Source organism: Carya illinoinensis, chromosome 12, assembly GCF_018687715.1.
Source record: "Carya illinoinensis cultivar Pawnee chromosome 12, C.illinoinensisPawnee_v1, whole genome shotgun sequence".
NCBI lineage: Eukaryota > Viridiplantae > Streptophyta > Magnoliopsida > Fagales > Juglandaceae > Carya > Carya illinoinensis.
Window position 1 is genome coordinate 27,199,906 of NC_056763.1, and position 25,349 is coordinate 27,225,254.

Consider the following 25,349-nt stretch of genomic DNA (forward strand, 5'->3'; position numbering starts at 1 on the left):
TCATATCTGCAAGAGAAATGCTACTCTTCTAGATGGGGATCCTGACAAATTTTTTTTACTTAGTATTAAGGAAGTGTTTTTTAATAATATTGTAAAAAAATCATTTAAAATGATAAAAAAAATGTAAAAAACAAAACAAAACAAAAGAAAACAAAATGTAAAATACAAAAAAGTCCACTATGTGTGACTATAGAGCCACACTTTTTTTATTTATTTTTAAAACAAGCTTGATTTCATTATACTGAAAAGATGATATATGAAGAGGGAGTGAGGTTGCTCAATAAATATTTCAAAGTAATAAATAACAATGTATAATGGTAGAAAAAAGAAAAAAAAATTGGTTTATTTGGGACCAATTTCTTGGTCCCTACAAGAGGACGACGTCTTATAGAAAAACAGAACTAAGGTGTTCGCATAAAACCGAACAAAGGGCTTACCACCTGAGTCAGTGAAACCTCCGCTATAAGCAGTGGAGATGGCGAGTGTACTGTCACTTCTTATCTTGAGATAATTTTTGAAAATATCCACGATACATCTTGCAAGATCACGGTTTAAGGAAAGCTATAACATAAAATATTAGCCGGAATCTAAGTCAAGTCGCGGGCGAGGGGACAACATTGTCGGTGGCGGCGCATGAAATACATGCGGTATCTTATCCGAAGGATCAAGGGCCACTGAAGTCGAAGGGGCTGCGCGTGGCCAACAAGTCACTTCAGGACGCGATTGTGCATAGTAAATGCGCACGGCAGGGGCTGCACATGCAACAAATGCGCCATGCAAAATCGTAATTTTCTAATGCGACTTCATCAGCGGCTATAAAGGTTATAGGGGCGACATGTGCAGGAAGAGGATGTTGGGAAGCAGCAGATCAGAGAGAGTCAATGCTATAGAGAGAACAAAATAAAAAATAACAAAAAAGAAACAAACGAAAAAGAAACGAGAAAAATCAAGGGACTATAAGAGCGACTGGGGGAGGAGATGATCAGAGCCAAAACTCTGAATCCCCTCTGCTCAGAGATGGATGGAATATCTGGCGACTGTAGTTAGGCAACCGTACGCGTGGTCTTCGTCCATACATGTGGAATATCCTGCAGAGCCACTCTATCTGCAACATCTTGTTTTTATTACCATGATGACAAGGGATAATATTTTCCATATCCTGACCGAATAAGACATTATTGTTGGGTGTCCTGTCATTGAACAAGTTACTTTTGTCGCTATCACTAAACCCACCAAGCTTATGTAGGGTAAATGGACTTAGTGGTGGTGTTAGGTTCAAAGGCAGCAGCAGCCACGTGCTGTAGCCCACCATATTAAATACTAAGCCCAACTCTATATTATTAATGAAATTGCTTCTTTTTGTATCTTTGTCCACAAATTTCAGCATCTCATAGACTTATTCATATCTTTAGACTTGCCAGAGGTTGCATGTGATTTCAATTCATTTCTACTCTAGTCTTTATTGGCTCAGAAGTCAGAAAGCCTTTCTTCTTTATTGGATCGAAATTATAATTATGTGCATTATTGATTAGCAAGCCATGAGGTTTTTGTTTTCTTGTGAATTACTTCTCTAGCAGCCCTGTTAGATCTGTGCTGAAGAAATGGCAATACGCAGCCACCTTCTTGTTTGTCCCTCATAAAGCATGATATGAAAGAATAATGTTATTTAATCATCTGAAATTTATCTATCATATAGTCTTCTTGACGTAACACCATCATCTGAAACACGATAAATATTATCTAAAACTATGTGATAAGTTTTAAATGAATATTATTATTGGACTATTTAAAATCTAATTCAAACTTAGGTACGGTTTGAATGATAAAATGAGATAATTTTATATAAAAATTTAATAAAATATTATCAAAATATTATTTTTAATTATTTATTATATTTTATGTAAAAATTTAAAAAAATTATAATAATAAAATAAAATAAAATACTTTTACCATCCTAGTCTTACTCTTGATGTATCATGACTCTGTCAGGATTAGAAAATACCCGACTTTGATATCTCTTTATATTGATTTTGACATCTTTTTGCTCCTAATTATAGTCAACAAAGTCTACAAATCTGCCGCCTACAATAACAACATGAAAACAAAATCTGTACCCTTAATTTGTCCTTAGCCAATAAGATCGAATGCATTTATTTAATTTGATTCGTTTAAATTTTAATTTGAGACGAAGAGATCAAATCCGATATAATTTGATGGGTCCATTCCACCCACCATTTATATCCAATTAATTGGCATTCCCATTTCTAACACAATTAAAACGTTTTTTAATCTCCTATTCTAATAATTTATGATAATTTTATTATTAATATATTGAATTAAGAATAATATTACATATAGTTGTATATAATATAAGTATCATATAGTCATTTAAAAAAAAAAAGTGAACTCTATTATTAAAAATATAATTTTTTTATATAAATTTTATATTTATTTATTTTTTTAAAATAATTATATGGTGTATCTATAACTGTAATTATTATTTTTTTAATTAATTACCACGAGTTTTATTTTTTATTTTTTTGAGTAATAAGCACGCCATGATGGAATGATCATGTCGTAGGACTAAGATGATTTTGCTGTAAAGCTGCACCAACCTTTGTATTTTCCTTTGTTTATATGAAAGGTAGGCTGGAGACAGTGCATGACTTTAAAAATGATCCTGGTCTGTAATTAAGTACCAAACGGCAAACAGTACTTTGGCTTCCTTTAAATTAAGAAAATGCTACACAATCTCCCAACACACTATATTTTACTTTTTTTAATTTTTTAATATTTTTTTAATATATATTTTTTTAATTTATTCTTTTTAAATTAATTTAATTCTTTTATTCATTATTTATATATTAAATATTTAATAAAAATTAAAATAATAAAAATTAAAAAAAATGTGGAGTGTGGTGTGTTGGGAGGTTATGAAGATTTTTTCTTTAAATTATATCGAAGGTACATGTCGTCCGATCACATCAGCTATTTTAAAGTAAAAAGTCTACACAACCTCCCAACACTCCAACATCCCACCTTTTTTCAAATTTTTAATATTTTTTTTGAATTTATTCTTTTTAAATTCATTTAATTATTTTATTCATTATTTATATATTAAATATTTGATAAAAAATAAAATAATAAAAATTAAAAAAAAAGATAGGGTGTTGGAGTGTTGGGAGGTTGTGTAGCAAAACCCTTAAAGAAAAAATAATCAACTTATCTCAAACATGTAATCTAACTTTATAATCAACTCGGGTTCGATGATTACTCAAAAATGAAACTTATAAATAAAAAAAAGCTTCAACGGTTAATACCCCACTAATTAATTTGCTTTATTTATAACCTTATATTAGTGAAGAGAAATGCTACAGTTTTAAAAAGATTTTAGAAACTGACATGATTTCATATAATATATTAAATTTACTTTATAATAAAAGTAGTTATATAATATAATGTATTAATCAAGTTTCTCAAAAATTCATAAGTTTATTTTTATAAAAAAAGTTGTGATTAAAATATTTCTCTACTACTATATTATCATATATATATTTGTAAACACACGTCCACATAGATTCATTTCACTACGAATAATGTCACATGGATTGAACACTATATATACATATATTTTATAAATGAAATATAATGTAAATATCTCATGTAGCATGTGTTCGTGATTAGTGTATGTTTTTTGAAAAAATATAGTTACAAACATAATTGTGTATTAATCTGTGTACCAATATGATGTAATTGGTCAAAAAGTAGATTTTATTGAAAACAATATTAATTTAAATTTTAAGTATGAATAAATCAATATTGATACACAGATTAATACGCGATTGTATTTATATATAACAAAACTCATATTTTTTTTATGAAACGTATCACATGGGAATGTTTTACGGATGTTACTGCACACTTGAAATATTGGGACACGAATCCAAAGATTAAAATATTCAAGATTAAGATCTGATGTCGAGGCGTTTGTTTTAATCTTCTTTTCATTTTAAAGTTAATGATGCACATTTCCGATACATGTGTTAAAAATTAAAAAAGAAATTTATATACACTACACTATCATTACATTTTTATTCTATTAAATAAAGTATAACATATTTATTATTATTAAATAATTATTTATTAAATACTTATTTATTATTTAATAATAATAAATATATTACATCCTATTTAATGATATAAAAATAAATAATTATTCTTTCGTACTCCTATTTTTTGTTGAAAAGGTCGTGGGTACCCTGCCCTGCCCATAAAAGGAAGAAATAATTTTAAAGGTTGCCAAATCCAACTTTGCCACTTCCATTGGGTAATACGAGGAGGGAGCCGCTCCAAAAAACGTACAATACGAGTTTGTGGTGGCGACAACTATAATATCAGCGACATAATTACAACAATGACCCTACCCCTTAGTGCCCTTTTTGTTGGGTATTCTTTCCAGCTAATAGTTCTCACTGGGGGAACGACAGACCCTTAGGGGTGAAAATTGTTCTCACAGGGGGAACGACAGACCCTTTGGGGTGAAAATTGACATAATTTTTGAGCAAAATCGACGTCAATCAATGCTGTTAAAGAGAGAGGAGCCACCGACCATCACCGGTTGATGGATAGGAGGAAAACCGACCATATCAATTCTGGCAGTTCTCTATCTATTCTTGATCAATTTTTGATTATTTTAGTGGCTTAATTTGCTTGAAAGAGTAGAGAGAGTGTTGCAGAGGAGATAGAGGGAGCTGGTGCAAAGTATGCAAAGAACGAAGTAAGAAGAAGCTGGAAGTTGAAAATAGTCTGATATTAAAACGACGTCGTTTGATTTAAAATAAATGGCGTTGTTTCAATTAAATTTTCTTTTTTATACGTCTTAAATGATTTCAATTATATGTTTTTATATTTCTATGTAAAAAACGATGTCACTTCACTTAAACGTAAGTGGAAGGACGAAATCGTTTTGAGTATATATATTTAAAAAAAAAAAAAGTTTTATTGGTTCGGTCGGTTCTGCAATTTGAACCAAGGTCAAATAGTTCCCGAACCGACGTTGATCAATTTTGAATAAATTTCATCGTGCGCCGACCGGTTCCTGATGCGGCCAGTTGGTTTGAGTCGGTGGCGACCGATTCCTGAAGCGGCCAATCAGTTTGAGTCGGTTGCGACCAGTTTTTCAATTTTTTGTAGACCCTAGAGACCCCACTTTTACCCCTCTTCTTTTTATTTTTTTTGTCTCTCTTGTGAAGGGACAATCAAATGATGATACTTGGTTGGTGAGTTTTCTCTTATAAAATCAAGTGAAGTTATTTTTTAGATTTTTATTTATTTTTAATACGTATAAAAGTATTTTAAAAGATGGATAATTAAATAAAAAAAATATAGACATACAAATATTTTTATTTTTATAATCACATGTTAAAATGATGATATCTCATGTTAATTTTATAAATTATTTTACCAAAATACTATTCATTTAAAATATAATTATATAAAAGATTGTATCATTTTGCTTGTAATCTAGTGTTGGGGTGCACGTGTCGTGGATAAGATAAGAGCGGGCTTGTACGAAAATTTTAAAATATAATTTTTTTTTATTAATTTTGTATATCAATTATGTAAATGGTGTATCTTCTACACTATTAATCTTTAAAATACTTAAAATTTTCACATAATTAGTCTAATTTTAATTATTCCTCATTGGTCATCTCTAATATAATTATTGATAAAAACACTTTAAATATTTATAAATATTTATTATTTAAAAATAAATAAAATTGTCAATGACAATCCAAAAAGTATTGTTCATGCGAGGTTGGCTAATAATTAAACCCTTTCACGTAATCATATGGTACAAAAAGATCCACTTTCTCCGAGTCCGTGGTCTAAAAAGCGAGGTTTTTTCCGCCTCTCTATCGTATAAAGGTTCTTCCTCTTACGTGGTTTCTCTGAAGATCCAAATCCCTTTAGCTCTCGAACGTTTGGATTAGGATAGGCAATTCCGCAGCTTCGTGAAGAAAGAAAGTAAAAGATTTCTGTTTCCTCCAGTGTTTCCCGTTGTATTTTTATTTTATTTTTGTATCTTTTGTTTGGGTTGGTGCTGTCTGGATGTTCGTTGATGGCCATCTAAACAGTTTCGTTCCTTAAGCAGACTTCGAAGCGAGGTTTCCGAAAATCTGATTCGGTAATGCATCTTTTCAGGAATGAATTCTTATTTTATACAGTGTGTTGGATGCCTTTTGTGTTCGTTTTCTCTGAAGTCATGCTCTGTTTGGCGACTTAGAAAATAAAATAAAATAAAATGAGAGTTTCGATACCCTGTATATTCCGCGCCTGAATTCATTTCACTTTTCCATAGTTTTCCGAATCCGGACAACGAAGAGCGTACCAGTTGGTACTAATTTTCTGTTTGCTCCCGAGTTTGCTCGGCAACCAAACAGAGTATCAACAGGGACTTCTAGGCTACGTTTTCCCAGCTGTTTGATACGATTCTGCAGTTGGAGTTTTCATTTTTGAGCACCCTGTTAATTTAATGGTCGTTCTATACGTAGGAACGGCATTTGTATATATCATGAATAAAGTAAGCGCTGAAGCGAGCTTGAAAGCAACATGCAAGGGATTCAGCTTTTGAGAACTGTTACGCGTTGCGCATATTGCTCGTTAGCGCTTTAGAAGGATTGCAGGACCCTTCGGCTTTTCTAATAAGTTAGAAATAGTTTCTTATTTCTTTTTGTTTATTCTTGGTTAATTAATTATTTTAATTGCTTAATTTTAGTTCGAGGGTAGTCCATGGATATGTAATGGTTGACTTTTAAATACGAGAACTTGATCACCCGATTATTTCATGCTTGGTCCAATTGGGTGGTTTATGAGATGATAATGAACATGTTTTATGGAATCAAACTAACCGGACCCTTCAATGCCAATATAGTAAGAAATCACTGCTCAAAGGATGGGTGGTTTATTCTAAGTTACGTAAACCTTGTGAAAGACATAAGTTAACCGACAAGTCGATATGCATGTTGGATAAGTATTATAATAATAGTTCTATTGAAACTTATCATGGGGAGAAAATGCCATCCTTTGGGATGGTTTACTCTAACTTTCCTGCCTGATTGATGTAGCAATGAGACATACAATTTTTGGCTTAAGGATGGGTAATCAATATTCAAATGCTGCAGAAAATGTGATGGGTCTTGCTTTGGTTTGGATTGGGGATCAAGATCTCCAGCATTTTCCATTTATTTATTTATCATTGATCACCTAGCTAAATTGCAAGATTCTCTCCTGTATTATATTTCCTTATATTGGTTGAATTTTATTATTTTCTGCCAACAGATAGTCGCTTTTTATTATTCTTTTTTAGACAATATGCAATTGGGTTTCCTTCAATGTTCTAGGCAGTTAATTGTAGCGGGGATCCGTAGAAATATGGTGGCTGTGCTCATATGGCTCTATGCGAAAGTGAAGTTGATTTTGTCAATCTTTCTGAAATGCCATGTTACAAGAATTAAGATACATATGTCAGGGTTTAGCGTGTGTTTGAGTCTTGATTTGTCTAACCTCCAATTACTATGACAAAGGACTTCTGTTTATCTGTAAAATGCACAAGTTATATTCTGTTTCTTAAGGTCATTAAAGTTTCTACATTATTCAGTTTGATCGAGATGAATGCTTTGTTTGATATGAAATATAATGTGATATTTGCACATTTTAGATTGGTGATTCTGGTAAACCGGGTATGTGTGCATATCTTCAATTGTTAGCATGCTTATTCGGTTTAAACTGTTATATTGTGTTCAACAAATTTGCTTCATTTATAGTCTCCATGTTGAATAGCATGTGTGTATTTTCAATGCAATCCATATTTGCCTAGCATTCATATTAAAGGAGAAATATTTCTCTGTTTAATCTGTGCAACAAGGAGACCACATTTTGCACTATGAGTGCCAGATGTTATTCCATTGAAGTTGTCAGGTTTTCTGTGTAACTGTCCATCATTATATTTCATCTCTGACATGGTAAAAGGTCTACAATAGCCTTGAAATTGTATGTTGATTAAGATTTTTCCTGTGGAGCTGGGTTTTTTACTAGCATAAACATGATGATTCTATGTGAAGTATTATGCAAGATAATGTACAAAATATATCTTCTATTGTTGTCTTCTTTCATTATCCTCCTGTGCTGGAACAGCTCCGGGGTATCATTAATCACAGATAATGCAAATTTCTGCTGTATATTTTTCTATGTCCCTCTAGCTTTCTTTTCACATAGGTTTCCATTGTTTTCTTTGCAGTGAAAGATGGTTGCCTTTGGGAAAAGGTTGAAGGAAAGGCAAATTCAAGAATGGCAAGGGTATGCTTGACATATAATTATATAATTCTAGTTTTCACCGCTTAGAATTTAATCCATTTGGCTGGCTTAATGAAAGTATACTCTTAACAGATGAGCAAAGAGAAAAAACGTAAATAATTTCTGTTATCAGTTAGTGACAGGCATTCTGTGTTTTTGTTGTCCCTTTTTTGGATCTAGGTAATGGTGGTAAATGAATTTTGATACGTTGTTATGGTTATCTATTTATGAACAAGTAATTGGTAGTAACATAGTAGATTGAACATCTTGTCTAATGGCCCTTGTGACTACAAAGATTTGATTTGTTGTACATCTGTTGTGAGCATATTAATCTCATAATTTTTTGGAAACAACTTTTCAACTCTACCTATCTACTTTTACAAACCCCTTTTACTTTGGGCTAGGGCCATTGTATTAGAGGGGGCTGATCTTAATGACTTGTATGCTTCTTTTTTTGTTAGTATGTTGTAATTAGGTATATTTCTCTTGTATACTACCTGCGTACTTTGCCTAATTATGAGGATTAATAAATTTTTATTTCTTATAAAAAATAAAAACTTTTACAAACCCCAATACAAGAATTGAAATTGCCTTAGTCCCTTTTCTGCAAAACAAAGCCAAGTCTTTTCTGCCTTCTATCCTGCTTTTCCTGCTTGAGAAACGGGGCCTAAGATAAAGATTGGGGTTTCATAACTGTTACTGAATATTATTGCACAACAGTTTCATTTCATTGTAATTAGATTCCTGTCATTGATGCTCATGATTTGATTTCTTCCAGGTATTACATTAACTATAAACTCATGAAGAAAAAAGTAAAACAATATGCTCAACAAATTGAAGTTGGGACTCAAGATCGACGGCATGTTCTCAAGGATTTCTCAAGAATGTTGGATAATCAGGTGCTTTGTGTACATGTTTCTTGTCACGAAACAAAACAGACAATAAGATGTAACAAGAACTAATATATGTTTTATGTATCAACCTATAAAAAAATATATATATGTTTTATGCATCAGTGCTTCACTTATGCGTGTTAAATTTCTGTCTTTCACAATCTGCTTATTGAATCACATATGCATTATGTCAAACTGAGTAGCTTATAGGTTTGTTAATTTTAGAGGGTTCCTTTACAGTTGGTTCCAAGATAACGCGCCCACCTTGTCATTATGCTCGATTACACAATCCATTGAACTATAATTAACATAACTATGTAAGTATTTGTTATAGTCAAGTTGTAGTAGGTTTTCTTATTAACCTTTTAAGATGGAACTAGGTTATCTTTTCAAAGTGACCATGGCCGATCTGTCAAATCTTTAAGATAAGTGAAGAAACATCTGATGTTTTGGCAGATAAATTAAGGGTTCTGTCAGGCCCCGTAGATATGTAATGGAACATTTGATATCTAGCTACCTCTTCATGCGATCAAACTTAATAAGTAAATTTTTTTATGGTTAGGTTACATTTTTGTACCTTTCTTACCCTCAGGATTAAAAAAAATAAGAAAAGAAAGGGTTGGAGTTAAATACAGCCTTAAAGGGAGGATCCAAGACATAACCTATGTCAATGTTTTAAGTGGCAGTGGCTCTTGTGAAGATGTATACTTACCCTCTAGGGAACAAAAATTGTTTGTTTACAGGAACCTCACATGTGCAGTCATGATGGATGACCTAAGTTCTGGTGTTTTTTACTCAGGGTTGATCATGAATGGTGTATTTATCAATTCCTTATAATTATTTCAGATTGAGAAGATTGTCCTTTTTCTGTTGGAACAACAAGGGATACTAGCAAGCAGGCTAGCTAAGCTTGATGAACAGCATGATTCCCTTCAGCAGCAACCTGATATGTCTCAAATATCTGAATTACGAGAAGCGTATAGAGCAGTGGGACGAGATCTTTTAAAGCTTCTCTTTTTTGTTGAGATAAATGCCATTGGTCTGCGGAAGATACTGAAGAAGTTTGATAAACGCTTTGGTTATAGATTCACTAATTATTACGTCAAAACACGTGCAAATCATCCTTACTCCCAGCTGCAGCAAGTGTTCAAGCATGTGGTAATGTGTTACTCTTGGAGGGATTCTTTTCCTATTAAACATTTAACACTTATAAAAGACTTCTGAAATTTTTTACTCACTGACAGCTAATGGAACCTGCAGGGAATAGGGGCTGTTGTGGGAGCTGTATCGCGAAATCTTCATGAACTTCAGAATCGGCAGGGAAGCTACTTATCAATATATGATCAACCTGCTCTTCCCCTCCAGGTTTCTGTTACATTACATATACTGCAATTTGTTCAAATTTTCATTGTCTCCCCCCTCTCCACGTGTTTCTCACTCTTTATCATACACACCCACACCCGCTGTGAAGTGGTCACAAAGCTGGTGATTTCCTATGGTATTTACTAGGTTTCTCTACAGGATCCTGTCGTTGACTCAATAAGAGCAGCCGTGGACAGATTGACTCACTCAACAAATTTCCTCAACTTTTTGGCGCAACATGCGCTCATTATGCAAGATGAGCTGCCTACTCCCATTGAGGAACAAGTTGATGATCAGAAATACCATTTTATGTCACTTCTCTTGAACCTGGCCAACACATTTCTTTATATGGTCAATACCTATATTGTTGTTCCTACAGCAGACGACTACTCCTTGAGCCTTGGAGCTGCAGCAACAGTTTGTGGTATTGTGATTGGGGCAATGGCAGTTGCCCAGGTGTTTTCTTCGGTGTATTTTAGTGCATGGTCAAATAAATCATACTTCCAACCTCTTGTATTTAGCAGCATAGCTCTTCTTGTGGGAAACACCTTGTATGCGTTGGCTTATGATTTTAATTCGATAGTGGTTCTCCTAATTGGCCGCCTTTGCTGTGGGTAAGTAGTCTTGTTCTTCGTACTTTGTCATTACTTGATAGGAATAACTTCAAGAATGTGCTTTTCCTGCATTTTGAAATGAAGATCTTTGCATGTTGGATTCTAGTTTACAAGTCTATGCATTTCTTATTTATTTACTTTCATCACAATAAAAAATATATACTATCACATCTAAGCAAGTAACTAAGAAATGACTACTTAGTTAAAAAATTCATGAAACCACAAAATTAGTATGAGAAAATAGAAAAATCTCATGGAATTTTGTTCTGTTATAACTGTGTATATACATTTTTTTATAGATAAAGTTATGAGATGGTAGGAAACTTTTTAGACTGCAAGGTCTATGGACCCATTCAACAAGAATATGCCACAAAAAACTTTTAACTGTGTATGTACATGACAACACACACCCTAAACATGCACGTATTTGTACGAGAATCTTAGTTGTTGTCAAAACTTGGAGCCTGTACAAAGCTTGGGTGCCCAAACAATTGGCTTTACAACATTAAGAGATTGAGTAATAGAAGAAAGACCAGACATAGCTCTTTCAATCAAGGAAGTGACATGAAAATGGTCAGATTGCAAGTAGAAAAAGTTTCATTCACCAAACCATTTGTGCTATGGTTGTAGATTTGTTTCTGTTATGAAAATATATTAACAAGATTGGTTTCTGCTCTCTTGGTTATAGAAAGAGACGGTAATTTTCATCTTACTGAAGTGTGGTATCAGATATCAAATTAGGAGATTATGGTCTCTTCTACGACCAAGAAATGCTTTTCTAGTTTTTTTCCAGACGATATAACAGTATAGTATTTATAATATGCTCATCATATGTATTAACGTAGCCACACTTTTGAAATTGTAGATTGGGTTCTGCAAGAGCTGTGAACCGGAGGTATATCAGTGATTGTGTACCTCTGAAAATCCGCATGCAAGCATCAGCAGCTTTTGTTAGTGCTAGTGCTCTTGGAATGGCCTGTGGTCCTGCTCTAGCTGGTTTGCTTCAAACTAATTTTAGGATCTACAAGCTTACATTCAATCAAGACACCTTGCCTGGCTGGGTTATGGCTGTTGCTTGGCTAATATACTTAATTTGGTTGTGCATCTCATTTAAAGAACCTTCTCATGATTTTGAGGAAAATCAAGTGCCTCGGGAATCGAATTCTGGTATGTTGATTTATATGGTGCTGACTTTTTGGTTGATATCTTGCACATTTCTGGCCATGTCTATGTCATTTTTTTCCAACTTTAAATTGAATAACTGACCATTTAATGTGACTACGGTTATTTTTTTTTTCCTCATAGAACTGGTTTTGCTATTTTGGAAACTTCTAAAGCGTATATAGATTCTAAATGACATCATCAATCTGTCAATCAGAGTGGTGATTTACCTATCCATCATTTTTGGAAAGTGTAACAAAAATTCACTCTTTTAATCTCTGCTTTTTTTTTTTTTTTCCTTTTTCTTTTTGGATAAGTTTTCTTTTAAGTTCTCTGTTCAAGATGTTTAGTTCTGATTGTGGACTTTGAATGACAGAAGCAGTACAGGATGATGCCCTTGAAGAAGGACTTAAACAACCATTGCTTGTTAGTTCAGAAGATAAACAACAAGATGAAGATAGTGAGCGAGAATGTGATGAAAGTGAAGAAGCTTCTGAGGAATCTCGCCATCCAGCTACTTCAATTCGATCAGCATATAGACTACTTACACCCTCTGTGAAGGTATATAGGTGACTTTTATATTAGTTTAAAAAAATTAACAGATAATTTTGATGTATGTCTTTGATTTCATCATTGACATGAAAAAAAAGTATGTAGTTATTAACACACGTGGTTTTGTTGTTCTGTCTTTCAGGACAACAGAACTATAATACTATTTTTATTCTTTAAAATATATATTTCAAATGTGACCCCCCCAATATGTATGCTTTATGAAAACACACAAAAACACCACATTGCTGAAACATACTAATGTATATGGATGTTTAAATTTGTTAACCAGCCGAGTATCAATGTTACAACTTCACTTATTCATTAGAATGCAGCTAGAAGTCCCAATTAGGTGAGCAAGCACTTATGCTTCCACATTAAAGCTTTGTCTGCTGAGATGCTTTCTTTGAACCAATAGTTGAGATGAGTTATCAAATCACGTTTCACAATGTAAAGTAGAACCTGATCATTGACTTTACTCTGTGTTTTACTTACCCAAAATAAAAATAAATTACTATTGAATTGCTGGAGATTAAGCAATCCAGATCCTGCTCATTTATCTTTTAATTGCTGTGATGTATTTTATTGTCCAAGCCCATGGACTGGTTTAAATAATCAAAAAGCTTTTCCTCCTAAAATCTTCTTCCTAATCTCATATCTGCTATTAATATTTGGTTGGAGCTGAAACACTAGGAACCTCAAAACAATCACTAATTGAATTTCTATGTTTCATCAGGTTCAGTTGTTGATATATTTCATGCTCAAATATGTAATGGAGATTTTACTTTCAGAATCAAGTGTTGTTACCACATACTACTTTCACTGGTCTACGAGCACAGTGGCAATTTTTCTTGCTTCCCTTGGCCTGACAGTTCTTCCAGTAAACATTGTTGTTGGAAATTACATTAGCAATATGTTTGAAGACAGGTAATTATTTAACAGTAACAAGCTTTTGATCTCTAATTTCTGTCATATGTTCAGTATCATTAGTATTTGATTATCTTATATCTCCTCCCCCTCTCCCCACCCAAAAAAAAAAAAAAAAAAAAAGGAAAAAAGAAGAAATTTGTTCTAAAGTTTTTGGATGCTTCTCATAAACTGTTGATGCATTAATTTTCATCTGTCTGATTCTGATTGCAGGCAAATTCTATTGGCGTCTGAAATTGTGGTTTGCATAGGCATACTCCTGAGCTTCCATATAATAAATCCGTACTCTGTGCCACAGTATGTCTGCTCAGGACTCATCATGTTTGTTTCTGCTGAAGTACTTGAAGGTGAGATATTGTTCAGTCCAATTTCATTTTCGTTTCTAATAAGCACCTATAAGAAAGGAAACCTGCACGTCATGAATAACCAAATCCCAACTAAAGTGATATATTTAGTTATAATCAATGTGGTCTAGGATTATCGTATGTCTGGAAGTATTCAAATATATCCAGTTCCACATTTGTGGATTTGTCTTGTGAGCTTTCATTTCAAGAAGCCTGATGCTTTTTTTTTTATAGTCACATTGACTTTCTTCGATCGGCTATAGCTATTGTCTCTATGTTTATCATCATTGTACACCTTTCATGCTAATCCATTTTGATATTCTGTCTATTTGGAAATTGGAATTGGTATGTTATATGTATATCTGCCAACCACAAGTTCAGAAACTTAAACCAGAAACTCAAGATTTGATATAACTTTTTAAGTTATAAACGTAAGATGAAATAAACCAAAGATCATCTAATTGAATCTGGATATTGGCACAATATAAATGGTATCCATAATTCATCAGATATCGCACTATATTGATCTTGAATTAATTTAATCTTGAATTAATTTAGGCGAAAATATTTACAGTTAAAAAATTATAGAACTGGGAGGGGACTTCTGCAATTGCTCCTGTTTAAAATAAACCTTTTTCCATTTTGAAGACAAAAGGGCATCAAATCTTATTATTTTGTATTTGATAAGAAACTATCATTTCTGTTTTTTAAATTTTTTGGATGAACTCAAAAACTTTCTTCTATAAAACTTAGTTCACTTGGGCCATTGCTATAAATTTTAATGGACTAAGCCTCCATGACTTGTATCAGTTTCAAATTATAATTAGGTATAAATCTCTTATATATATGTATATGTATAGACTCTAATCGCTCAAAAAGTGGTCTACAGTGTTTACTCATATATATATATATATATAAAAGAAGAAAGTACTGTAACAATCTCACTGCCACGTGATCAGCAAAATGTATACTTATTAGCTCTAATAAATGTATTGTATTGGAATAACTTAGAAACAATAGTGAACTAGAATATAATTTCTTTGTGGAGATTCAAATTTTGTCCCAGATCTTTGCATCCTGAAAGGAATATATCACGACTTTTCTCAACTGTTGGTTCAGGTGTCAACTTGGCACTCCTCTCTAGGGTCATGTCATCCCGGCTTTCCCGTGGAACCTATAATGGTGGACTACTTTCAACAGAAGCTGGGACAATTGCACGAGTGATCGCAGATGGCACGATAACTTTGGCTGGATACTTGGGTGAGAGTAGACTCTTGAATGTCACCCTACTTCCTTCACTCTTCATTTGCATTTCCTCCATTGTTGCCACCTGCTTAACGTACAACTCTCTCTATTGATTAGTAACTCTTGTATCAATAGTTGTCCATCCAATGCAAATCCAGTCCCTGTAAGATCTCTCCATTTCCTCATTATTTTGCCTCACAATCAACTATCATTGCTGTGTATTGTGAGAAAACGAGCTCATTCATTTTGTTCTTGATCTGTTGGATTATAATAAATTTACTCCTCTGCCGTGGAGATCCTCAAAGTTGCAAACCTAGAAAATTCTAATCTTTACTCCTTCAACTACTTTATTTAAATATAAGCCGAACCTTTGAGCTGAATGACGGAAAATTGTGGGGTTTTTTGGCTTTATATTGTAATTGAGTGGAGAATATTAAGGAGTATGGTAATTTTACCTCAAAGGAGACTGTTTCAAAGCTATATAATATCATTTGTTGCTTTGCCAATATGCGGGTAAATGTGTGCTCATAATTTAGGTTGCAAGTGTGCATAAAATCACTCAAAAAGACCCTTTGGCGTCTCTTGATCTGCAAATTAAGAATTCACAATGTGAATAAGCACGCACAAGAGTCAAATGGCCGATAAAAGATTCCAGGTCTGTGGCTAGAATACAAACCCGGTGTTGTTGTCACTGCAGTCATCATCATTGTTCCATTATCGCCACCATGATCATGTGACAGTCATTGTCACCGGCCTCCACATACTTTTAATAATTAGTAATTACTATTGCATCCTGATTTTGAGAGTTTTAACTATACTTCAAAAATAAAACGTAGATTGATGGGATTAAATTCTCAGAAAAAAAATATTCTAATATAATTATTCTAATTCATTATAAATAATTTCAATTTACATATAAACTGTTTTTAATTTAAATTAGAGTTGAAAAATAATTTTTAAGAAAATATAAATTTTAGCATTTTTTTCGTATACTAGGACAGCCATTGATGGTAACCAATTCTTTCATTTCCATGACACGTAGACGTCTACTACTAGTGATAAACAGCTGACGACACGTGGATATAGATAACAGCTAGCCACAAAAAAGTCTTTGCCGAGTCATTCATGGGCATTAGGGGACAAAGCTCGTTGATTAAGTCGGTAATTAATGAATTACGTGGGACGTGTTGAGCCTTAATTCCATTTACAATAACGAAGTTTTATGATGCTGATTACGCTTAGTACTGGCAGTGGAATAAACTTTAATTAAAAACACTGTAAATATATTGAGTCTATTATAATTAATTTTAGTTAAAGTTATTTACAGTGTTTTTAATTAAAGTTATTTTCACCAAATCTAGCAGCCCAAGTTGCTGGCCGAATCTTATCTTGGGCATACAAAATTACTCTTCCTAACTGCTATTCTCTGGTGGTTTCTGCTTTCGTTTTTACTCCTCTTTAATTGGGTTGATGGTGGAGCTCTGTGTGGGAAATGGGTTTCTGGGTTTCGACCATCTTCAATGGATTTCTGGGTTCCGATCACATTGGTCCAAATATATCCTTTTATCTTATAGTTTTCTCCCCTTCTTTACCTATCTATATATTTTATTACTCTTGAGGCTCCAGAAGTGGTAAATCTCAGTTGTGCTAAGATTGATAAGAAGTTTTGGTAATTGGTATATACAAAATTAAAAAATTAAAAAAAAAAATCAAATACGAAAAGAGTAGTAAATGAATAGTAGTGAAGTAGTAACCTATCATTGTTGGTATAATATATATCTCCCTTTCTTTTGCAGCTAATTCTAATCATCACATGCAGCTCATGTGCTGATCATATGTCACCGACTATATATAATATTAATTATAGTATATACTTTTTCAATAAGGACGACAAAAAAATTCAAATAAAAAACAAAATGGTTGGGATAGTTTAAAAGGAAATATATACGGACTAATGCGAAATATAATCTTAAAATGTAGTCTCGCACGCTAATTTAAAAATTAATAAAAAAAAGGAGTGAAATTTATTATTAATTTAATATAAGTTTTATATTTAACTATAATATTTTTCAAATAAAATATACAAAATTTATACATCTTAAAATTAAAAATATAATTTCTCATAGTAAAATATTTATGACAGAGTTGACATCAATCGATTAGGGATGATGCTCATCTTCATTAATAAGGCTACCACGTGTTTTTATTAATTAAGTGGGTCATCGCGGCATTCATAGTCAGGCCAGGGTACATTTTTTGGTTGTTTTCTTCTTCCGATGCAGACCCTCATCGTGTATAGGCTATTTAATCACCGAAAAATATGGTTTAAAAACAAAATGCTTTATATAACACTATATAAAAAAAAAAAAGATTTTCTATGAGTCACTTAAATTAGACGTAAAAAATATAAAATGGTTATCAAAATTTTTTTTATAATCATTTTGTATTTTTCACGTTCAATTTTAGTGTCATAAAAAATTATTTTTCTTGTAATATATAATCATTGTGGTATATATATACACACACGTACAAAACAAAATGCTTTCTTGGATCGAGTCTGATCATCATCATCGTAGTAACATAATTAAATCGGAGCCGTAGACGAAACCATGCATATATGCATGCATGATCTTATATATACCAATATTATTTTTGACTGGAAGCTGCATTTAGTGAACACGTACATACGTCTGTCATGCATGCATGTAAATTAATTCGATCATATTGTTTCAAACATTCTCAGTCTCTGATCTGTTAATTCTTGTAAGAACCATCCGAGATGGATCATAATTTTGTAGATTCTAAGCTATAAGGTAGCAAAGCATGAGGTACATGACATGGGCATGACGTACACGACACGACCATCGGATACAAAGAATAGTACTGGTAGTAATTCCCATCCATACGTACACAACACGACCAAGTTTTATGAGTTTTCTTCTCCATTATTTTGTACGTAAATGAAGAAAAACAAACAAACTTTGAAGAGAGAGAGAGAGAGAGATCACAGAGTAATTCCACACCTCCAACGAGAAAAGAGAGCCAGGACGAGAACGGTACTTTTGAGTGATCAAAACAAGAAAGGAAAGGCCAGCTAGCGTTAACTGGGTAGCTGCGAGCTGCTAACTAGAAAAATTAGGTAGTGCCCCTTAATTTGGGTAAGATAGTCACATTTTCGATACAATATAATAGGCCGGGTAGGGATGGAGACGTAGCAGTTAATGCAGAAGCTGGCTGAAAATGCCCGATTTTAATTAGATTAATCCATGGTCTAGAAGAATGCAGACAGTACGTAGTACTGATAAGGATTCCATCATGTGGCGGCAATTAACTCAAACTGAACTACTTTCTTCACAAGTTGTTGTATATCATTAATTTCCCACAACATATTATATATATATATGATCCACAATATTTTTATATAAATTAAGCAATTCTCTTAAAATAAATAAGCAAAATGAGATACAATGGATAATGATATTTTCAAAAGACATATATTCGGACGAACGCAATTCCAAGTACTACTCGTATATATCACGTACGATATGTAGTATCATGAGCAATCTTCAATTTTCTTTCTGTTTAATGAAACAATATCCTAATTTTAGGAATTAAGGATCACACGTTTAAGAATTAAGGGTTTTAGTAATATTAGATACAAGGTTTGCTAATTTCCAAATAAGATATCATTATCTATATATATAGTTAAATTGAATGAAGTTTAAAGTTAAGATTCGAACTCGAAACTGTTTAGTTATGATATCATATAAAATTGTTGTTAATTATCTTCAAATATTATTAACCTAATTAAAAGAAATAATTTTTAATATTAATATTACAGCTTTAACGTACACTTTCCTAAAGACCCACATGAATCAACAATGACAACAAATCATGTTGCTTATAATCTAGTGAAATAAACAAAACCCAACTGCCTCTTCGATCTTATCGAATATGACATTATTTAGCCGAAACACATGAGAGCTATATAAACCCAATCAGCCACTAAGCATAAGTGGCTAAATTTCATCTCCTACCTCTCTAATTTCTTCTAGACTACACTTGGTTCTGATTTTCTGGGCTAAAACTAGCTACTTGGCCGAGCCAGCAGGCCTTTCTGGGTACGTCTGATCATATTTTCTGCATTAATATTTCTTGAATCTTTGCATGCCCAATTGACCTATACATGATTTTTTCAACTTCCTGGACCAGTTTCGCCGGTACGACCGCTACATATCTGTTATCGCCGGCGAGCTAGATCGTTGCAGGCTCTGGTTTTTGCTTGTAGTATAAGTCCACAATTATATACGTACACAAGCTGTTCAAGTAAGGCCTGTGATCCTGAGGATCGATCGAGCTTTTGAAAGTGATCAGATAATGGCTACGCTTAGCCGGCGGAGATGGTTTGGTACTGCTGTTTTTGCTGGAATATTGCTCTTCTTTAGTGGCTTTTGTGCCTCTGAAAAGGGTACGTACCCATTTTTCCTGTCTTAATTTCTAAGTACTTCTTCATATTAATGCCCTTCTTTAGAAATGCTTTGAACAAACTTTATGTGAAATTACTATTTAAAACCTGAAATTAATATATATAGTACTGATGCAGATATATATAAAATGTAGGTGATAAGTTGGGCCATCTTCAATTCTTAGATCATAACGTTTTCAAGAATTATTGTATGTACCGTTACTCTATATACATAGATATGAATTATTTGAAAAATTCATTATTTAAGAAAATTAATGTTAGATATAGTTTTAAGGTGTGTAGATCATGCACGCTCTCTTTGAATAAACATAGATTTCACTGTTAAAAAAATAATTTTTTCATGCAAGTTTAGATTTATGTATTTTTTTTTAAATGTATGTCGAAATTTACACACTCTAAGACTATAAATATTATTTCTCATTTAAAAATCTTTTTATTTTTCTTGATGAGATAAATTATAAAAGAGATTTTACATTCAACCTTCTAATTCAAGTTCTTTTAGTGCATATTAATAAAAACATGGAGTACGGTCCCTTTTTTTAAAAAAAATTTATTTAGGTACGATATTACATGGGGCGGCATGGGCTTTGCTAGATGCAGTCAGTAAATGCAGTCGGCATGCAGTAGCTGTACGGAATAAATAAAAAAAATTATAAAAATATTTTTTTTCATGGTTGTACAGAATGAATAAAAAAAAGTTATAAAAATAATTTTTTTTTTCATATAGGTCTCATATTAATTCATTTTTTTCAAAATGACTGCACGCCGACTGCATTTGTCGACTGTAAAAATTATTTTTCTTTTTTTTTTCATATAGATCCCATGTTATCTTATCAGGCCTAGGCTTTCCGCGTAGCATATGGTACTTGAGGCTGACCTAAGTTGCTAGCTTCTCCATGGCTAGTGAAATTAGCTGTATGTGGAGAGAAATAACAAATTAATGAGAATCAAATGCTGTCCATATATGTAGGATATTGAAAATGACCCATTCTCAATATTAATGAAAGCACCACAAAATTAGCTGATAATATTAATGAAAGTAGGTGCACTACCATTGGCTCCACACAACTGTACTGCGTACCCTAGCTAACTTTATGCATGCCTTATAATGCAGGTTAATAATTAATACGGCTAATTAAGTAATTAATTTCTTGTAATTTACTCCAAATAAACTCACGAAAGTGGTCCCTATTTATATATATAATGCCTTTGAGGAAAAAAAAAATTATCCTAACTAATCAACATGAATTTAACTATTTAAGTCGTATTTTATTAATTATTATTTATTTCAAAAATTTATATCGATCGATCGCATGTATTTAATGAATTTCATTCATAAGAAAACTTTATATTATACTTGTTGGACATTTGAACCTCCTTTCATCTTGCATTATATATCAAAGTACAAAACGAAATAAATGTAAGATCTAGACATTAATTTTATGTATGTACTCCACCTTTAATTTTATTATTTTTCCTTTTATTATTATTTTTTTAATTTTCACGTGCATACGTACAGCTCCAAACTACAGCTTCGTGCACAAGGCAACCTCAGCCCCACCCATATCCTATTATGACTACATCATTGTAGGCGGAGGTACGGCTGGCTGTCCCTTAGCAGCCACTCTCTCCCACAACTACAGCGTTTTACTCCTCGAACGTGGTGGCTCGCCTTATGGCAATCCTAACATCACTGAGTTAAACCTGTTTGGCGCCGCACTCTCTGACCTCTCCCCAACCTCCCCCTCCCAACGCTTCATCTCAAAAGACGGCGTCATCAACGCACGTGCTCGTGTTTTGGGCGGTGGAAGCTGCTTAAATGCTGGATTCTACTCACGCGCCTCCCTACATGACATCTGGTAATAATATTAGAGTAATGCTACGTAATTTAAAAAATAGTAGGGTCTATTATTAAAAAATTAATTAATTTTTTTTCATATAAATCTCATATTTATTATTATTTTTAAAAAAAGATTGCACGTTACTTACGCCTTTTATAATTATAAGTATCATTTATCATAATATTATAAGTATGACTTGGATTTCCTCATGTGTCATCTTCCATTATAGTACTACATGTGTTTGCATATATGTCTATGTTGATAATTTTTGATAATTAAATTGGCTTATAATTAATAGGGAAGTGGGATGGGATGGGCGGCTAGTGAATGAATCATATCAATGGGTGGAAAGGGTGGTGGCATTTGAGCCACCAATGCAACAGTGGCAGACAGCGGTTCGGGACGGGATGTTGGAAGTCGGGGTGGTGCCGGACAATGGATTCACGTATGATCATATTTACGGGACTAAGGTTGGGGGCACCATATTTGATAAAGATGGCCATAGACATACGGCTGCCGACTTGCTCGAATATGCTAATCCTAGTGGCCTTACGGTGCTTTTGCATGCTTCTGTGCATAGAATACTATTTAGAACTCGAGGTAACTTTGTTGTTTCCCATATATACATCAGAAAATACATAGTTGTTTGTACTTTGCATCCTTACAGGGATTAAATTGATCGACCAGCCACGAGAAAATATTCGATATATTTTCTTAAAAATAGGAGAACATTTATTTATTTATAGTATGTCTTCAAAATAAATGCTTGTTTAATTTTATTCATCAAAATCAATATTTGTAATTAAGCAGGAAGACCAAGGCCCAAGGCCCACGGAGTGATATTTAGAGATGCATCGGGGGCCAGGCACAGAGCCTATCTCAAGAAGGGGTCCAAGAACGAGATTATTGTATCAGCTGGTGCATTGGGGAGCCCACAGCTACTTATGTTAAGTGGAATAGGGCCTCAAGACCAACTTAAGGCCCACAAAATCAGAGAAGTTTTGGACCTGCCTATGGTTGGCCAAGGCATGTCGGATAATCCCATGAATGCCATCTTCATCCCCTCTCCAGTCCCGGTCGAGATCTCTCTCATTGAAACCGTTGGCATCACCCACTTTGGAAGCTACATTGAAGCAGCCAGCGGTGCCAACTTTGCCGGTGGTGCTACGAGAGACTTCGGGATGTTCTCTCCTAAGGTACCTAAACATATATATATAAATGGGAGTTTTGCTACATACAAATATAGTCGCACATTAATCTGCGTATCAACACTGATTTATTCATACTTAAAATTTAAATTAACACTGTTTTCAATAAAATCTAATTTTTGACCAATCACAACACATTGGTATATGCTTGCAACTATACTTTTCCATAAATGGTTAGGTGCTAGCAATTAATTAGATTGGGCCATTGTTTAACGGGGTAGTGTTTTGTAGTCACAACAAAGCTATTTTGGGCTGAGAGAGAAGTAGAAAAGCCTAGTTTTTTTCAGGATGTTAACTGGGCTTAAATTCTCTACCTGTCTAGAAGCCCAGGCCTGCTTTTAGCCAAGCAGCCGACAGAGACAACTAGAACAAAATAATGACACTTGAATACGAAACAGAGGGCCATGGGATGCCATATCCCTAGGAAAGGCAGAAAAGCGTATGCATATGCAGAAAATCCAAAGTAATTAAAGTTGTAAACGCAGATTTTTTAGGTGCAAAACAACAATAATACCATAATTTGTAGCGTCAACATTTTTAAGGAAATTTGACCTCAAACATTAATGTGTTTGTGTTGATCGATCGCCATTAACAGATTGGGCAGCTCTCCACAGTCCCACCCAAAGAAAGGACCCCAGAAGCCCTAGCCAAAGCAGTGGAACTCATGGACAAACTTGACGAAGCAGCCTTCAGAGGTGGATTCATTCTTGAGAAAATCACGGGTCCAATGTCCACAGGCCATTTGGAGCTCCAGACCCTGAATGCCAATGACAACCCATCTGTCACTTTCAACTACTTCAAAGACCCCCTAGACTTGGAAAGATGTGTCCAAGGCCTTAGCACCATCGAGAGAGTAATCGAGTCAAAGGCTTTCTCTAAGTTCAGATACGACTTTTTAACTTTGCCAGCACTTCTCAACATGACCGCGAGTTCCCCAATAAATTTGTTGCCTAAACATGCAAATGCTTCAAGGTCCTTGGAACAATTTTGCAAGGATACTGTGATGACCATTTGGCATTATCATGGAGGCTGCCAAATGGGGAAGGTTGTTGATCATGATTACAAAGTTCTTGGAGTTGATGCACTAAGGGTTATCGATGGATCCACTTTTAATCACTCTCCTGGAACTAATCCTCAGGCCACTGTCATGATGCTTGGAAGGTACATAACTATATATTCTAATCTATTTGCAACATACTAAAATAGACATGACTGCATGTTAATCATGTGGAATCTTGCAACTGATATCTATTGCTTTGACTCTTTTTATAAATCAATGCGATGCAGGTACATGGGTGTAAGGATATTGAGAGAGAGACTAGCTGGGAATGACTCTCACGAGTAAATCATGATCGTAAACATGTTTTTTGTTTTTATGAGCTTAATTGTCATAATTGATCAAAGTGCATGGATTTGGAGGACTCCGTTTTGCAATCTGTACGTTGAAAGCCTAAAGAAATGTCAAATTAATTATAATTGATTCTTGTCATGGATTTGAAATGATACATATATAAGGAGAAGTTTGGTATAAGAGATGATCAGACGAAACCAAACTCGTATAGAGAGATACTCCTTCATCCAGATACTTATTTTAAAATTATTAGTTTCTAATCTAAAATCATCTTATCTCATCTCACTTCTTAATCTAAACTCATAATTTTAAAAAATTATCTCATCTCATATCAACTTATCAACAATCTTATTATTATGTATAAACCATATCAACTCATTTCATCTCATCTCACCATCTAAATAAGTCCTAAATTAAACGAATGTGTACATTGAGGATCGATTATGCAATTAATTTATTTTCACGTCTTCAACATTGTTAATCTGTGGTACTTGTGGTGCTAATCAAGACTATCATGGACTGTATGCGACTTCATGAGCTACCCCAGCTATTAATTAATGGAAAACACTATGGCCACCGCTGGTGGCTCCCGCTGGGGGCCACCGCTGGCCCAAAATTTTTTTTTTTTTAATTTTTTCTTTTTCTTAATGATTAAGAAAATTTTTTTTAATATTATTATAATTTTTTTATATTTTTTTAAAATGTTTAAAACTATTAAAAAATGATTTGAAAAAAAAAATAAAAAAAAACAAAAATTTTTTTTGCTTAACGGTGGCTCCGGGAGCCACCAACGGTGAGTGTAGCAGCGTCCTATCAATACGGTGTAGTACCCCAGAAGAAAAGTATATATATTGAATTAATATTATTTATTTGATGGAAAACTTCACAAACTGAGTGCATGTGATCATATAATATAACAACACAAAGTTCAGAAACTTGCATGCATGCGCGGAGTTAATGGAGCCATTACCATAAGATCATCAGCAAGATCCAGCGACTGCATGCAGCGAGTC

The 25,349-nt window shown here is 33.5% G+C and overlaps 2 protein-coding genes across 2 annotated transcripts; both read left to right on the plus strand.

Moving 5' to 3' along the window:
• Positions 1-5,852: 5,852 nt before the first annotated feature.
• On the plus strand, positions 5,853-15,749 carry LOC122288919 (SPX domain-containing membrane protein At4g22990-like). The gene is made up of 11 exons (XM_043095744.1): positions 5,853-6,187; positions 8,300-8,358; positions 9,134-9,254; positions 10,095-10,406; positions 10,509-10,613; positions 10,770-11,224; positions 12,090-12,391; positions 12,762-12,946; positions 13,671-13,861; positions 14,075-14,208; positions 15,325-15,749. The coding sequence occupies exons 2-11, from the start codon at positions 8,306-8,308 to the stop codon at positions 15,561-15,563; spliced, it is 2,097 nt and encodes a 698-aa protein (XP_042951678.1). The 5' UTR covers positions 5,853-6,187; positions 8,300-8,305; the 3' UTR covers positions 15,564-15,749.
• Positions 15,750-19,394: 3,645 nt separating this feature from the next.
• Positions 19,395-24,474, plus strand: LOC122288920 (protein HOTHEAD-like). Its single transcript, XM_043095745.1, has 7 exons — positions 19,395-19,571; positions 19,663-19,918; positions 21,456-21,795; positions 22,076-22,377; positions 22,588-22,973; positions 23,581-24,146; positions 24,273-24,474. Exons 2-7 carry the CDS (start codon positions 19,828-19,830, stop codon positions 24,328-24,330), a joined length of 1,743 nt encoding a protein of 580 aa, XP_042951679.1. The 5' UTR covers positions 19,395-19,571; positions 19,663-19,827; the 3' UTR covers positions 24,331-24,474.
• The last annotated feature ends 875 nt before the right edge of the window (positions 24,475-25,349 follow it).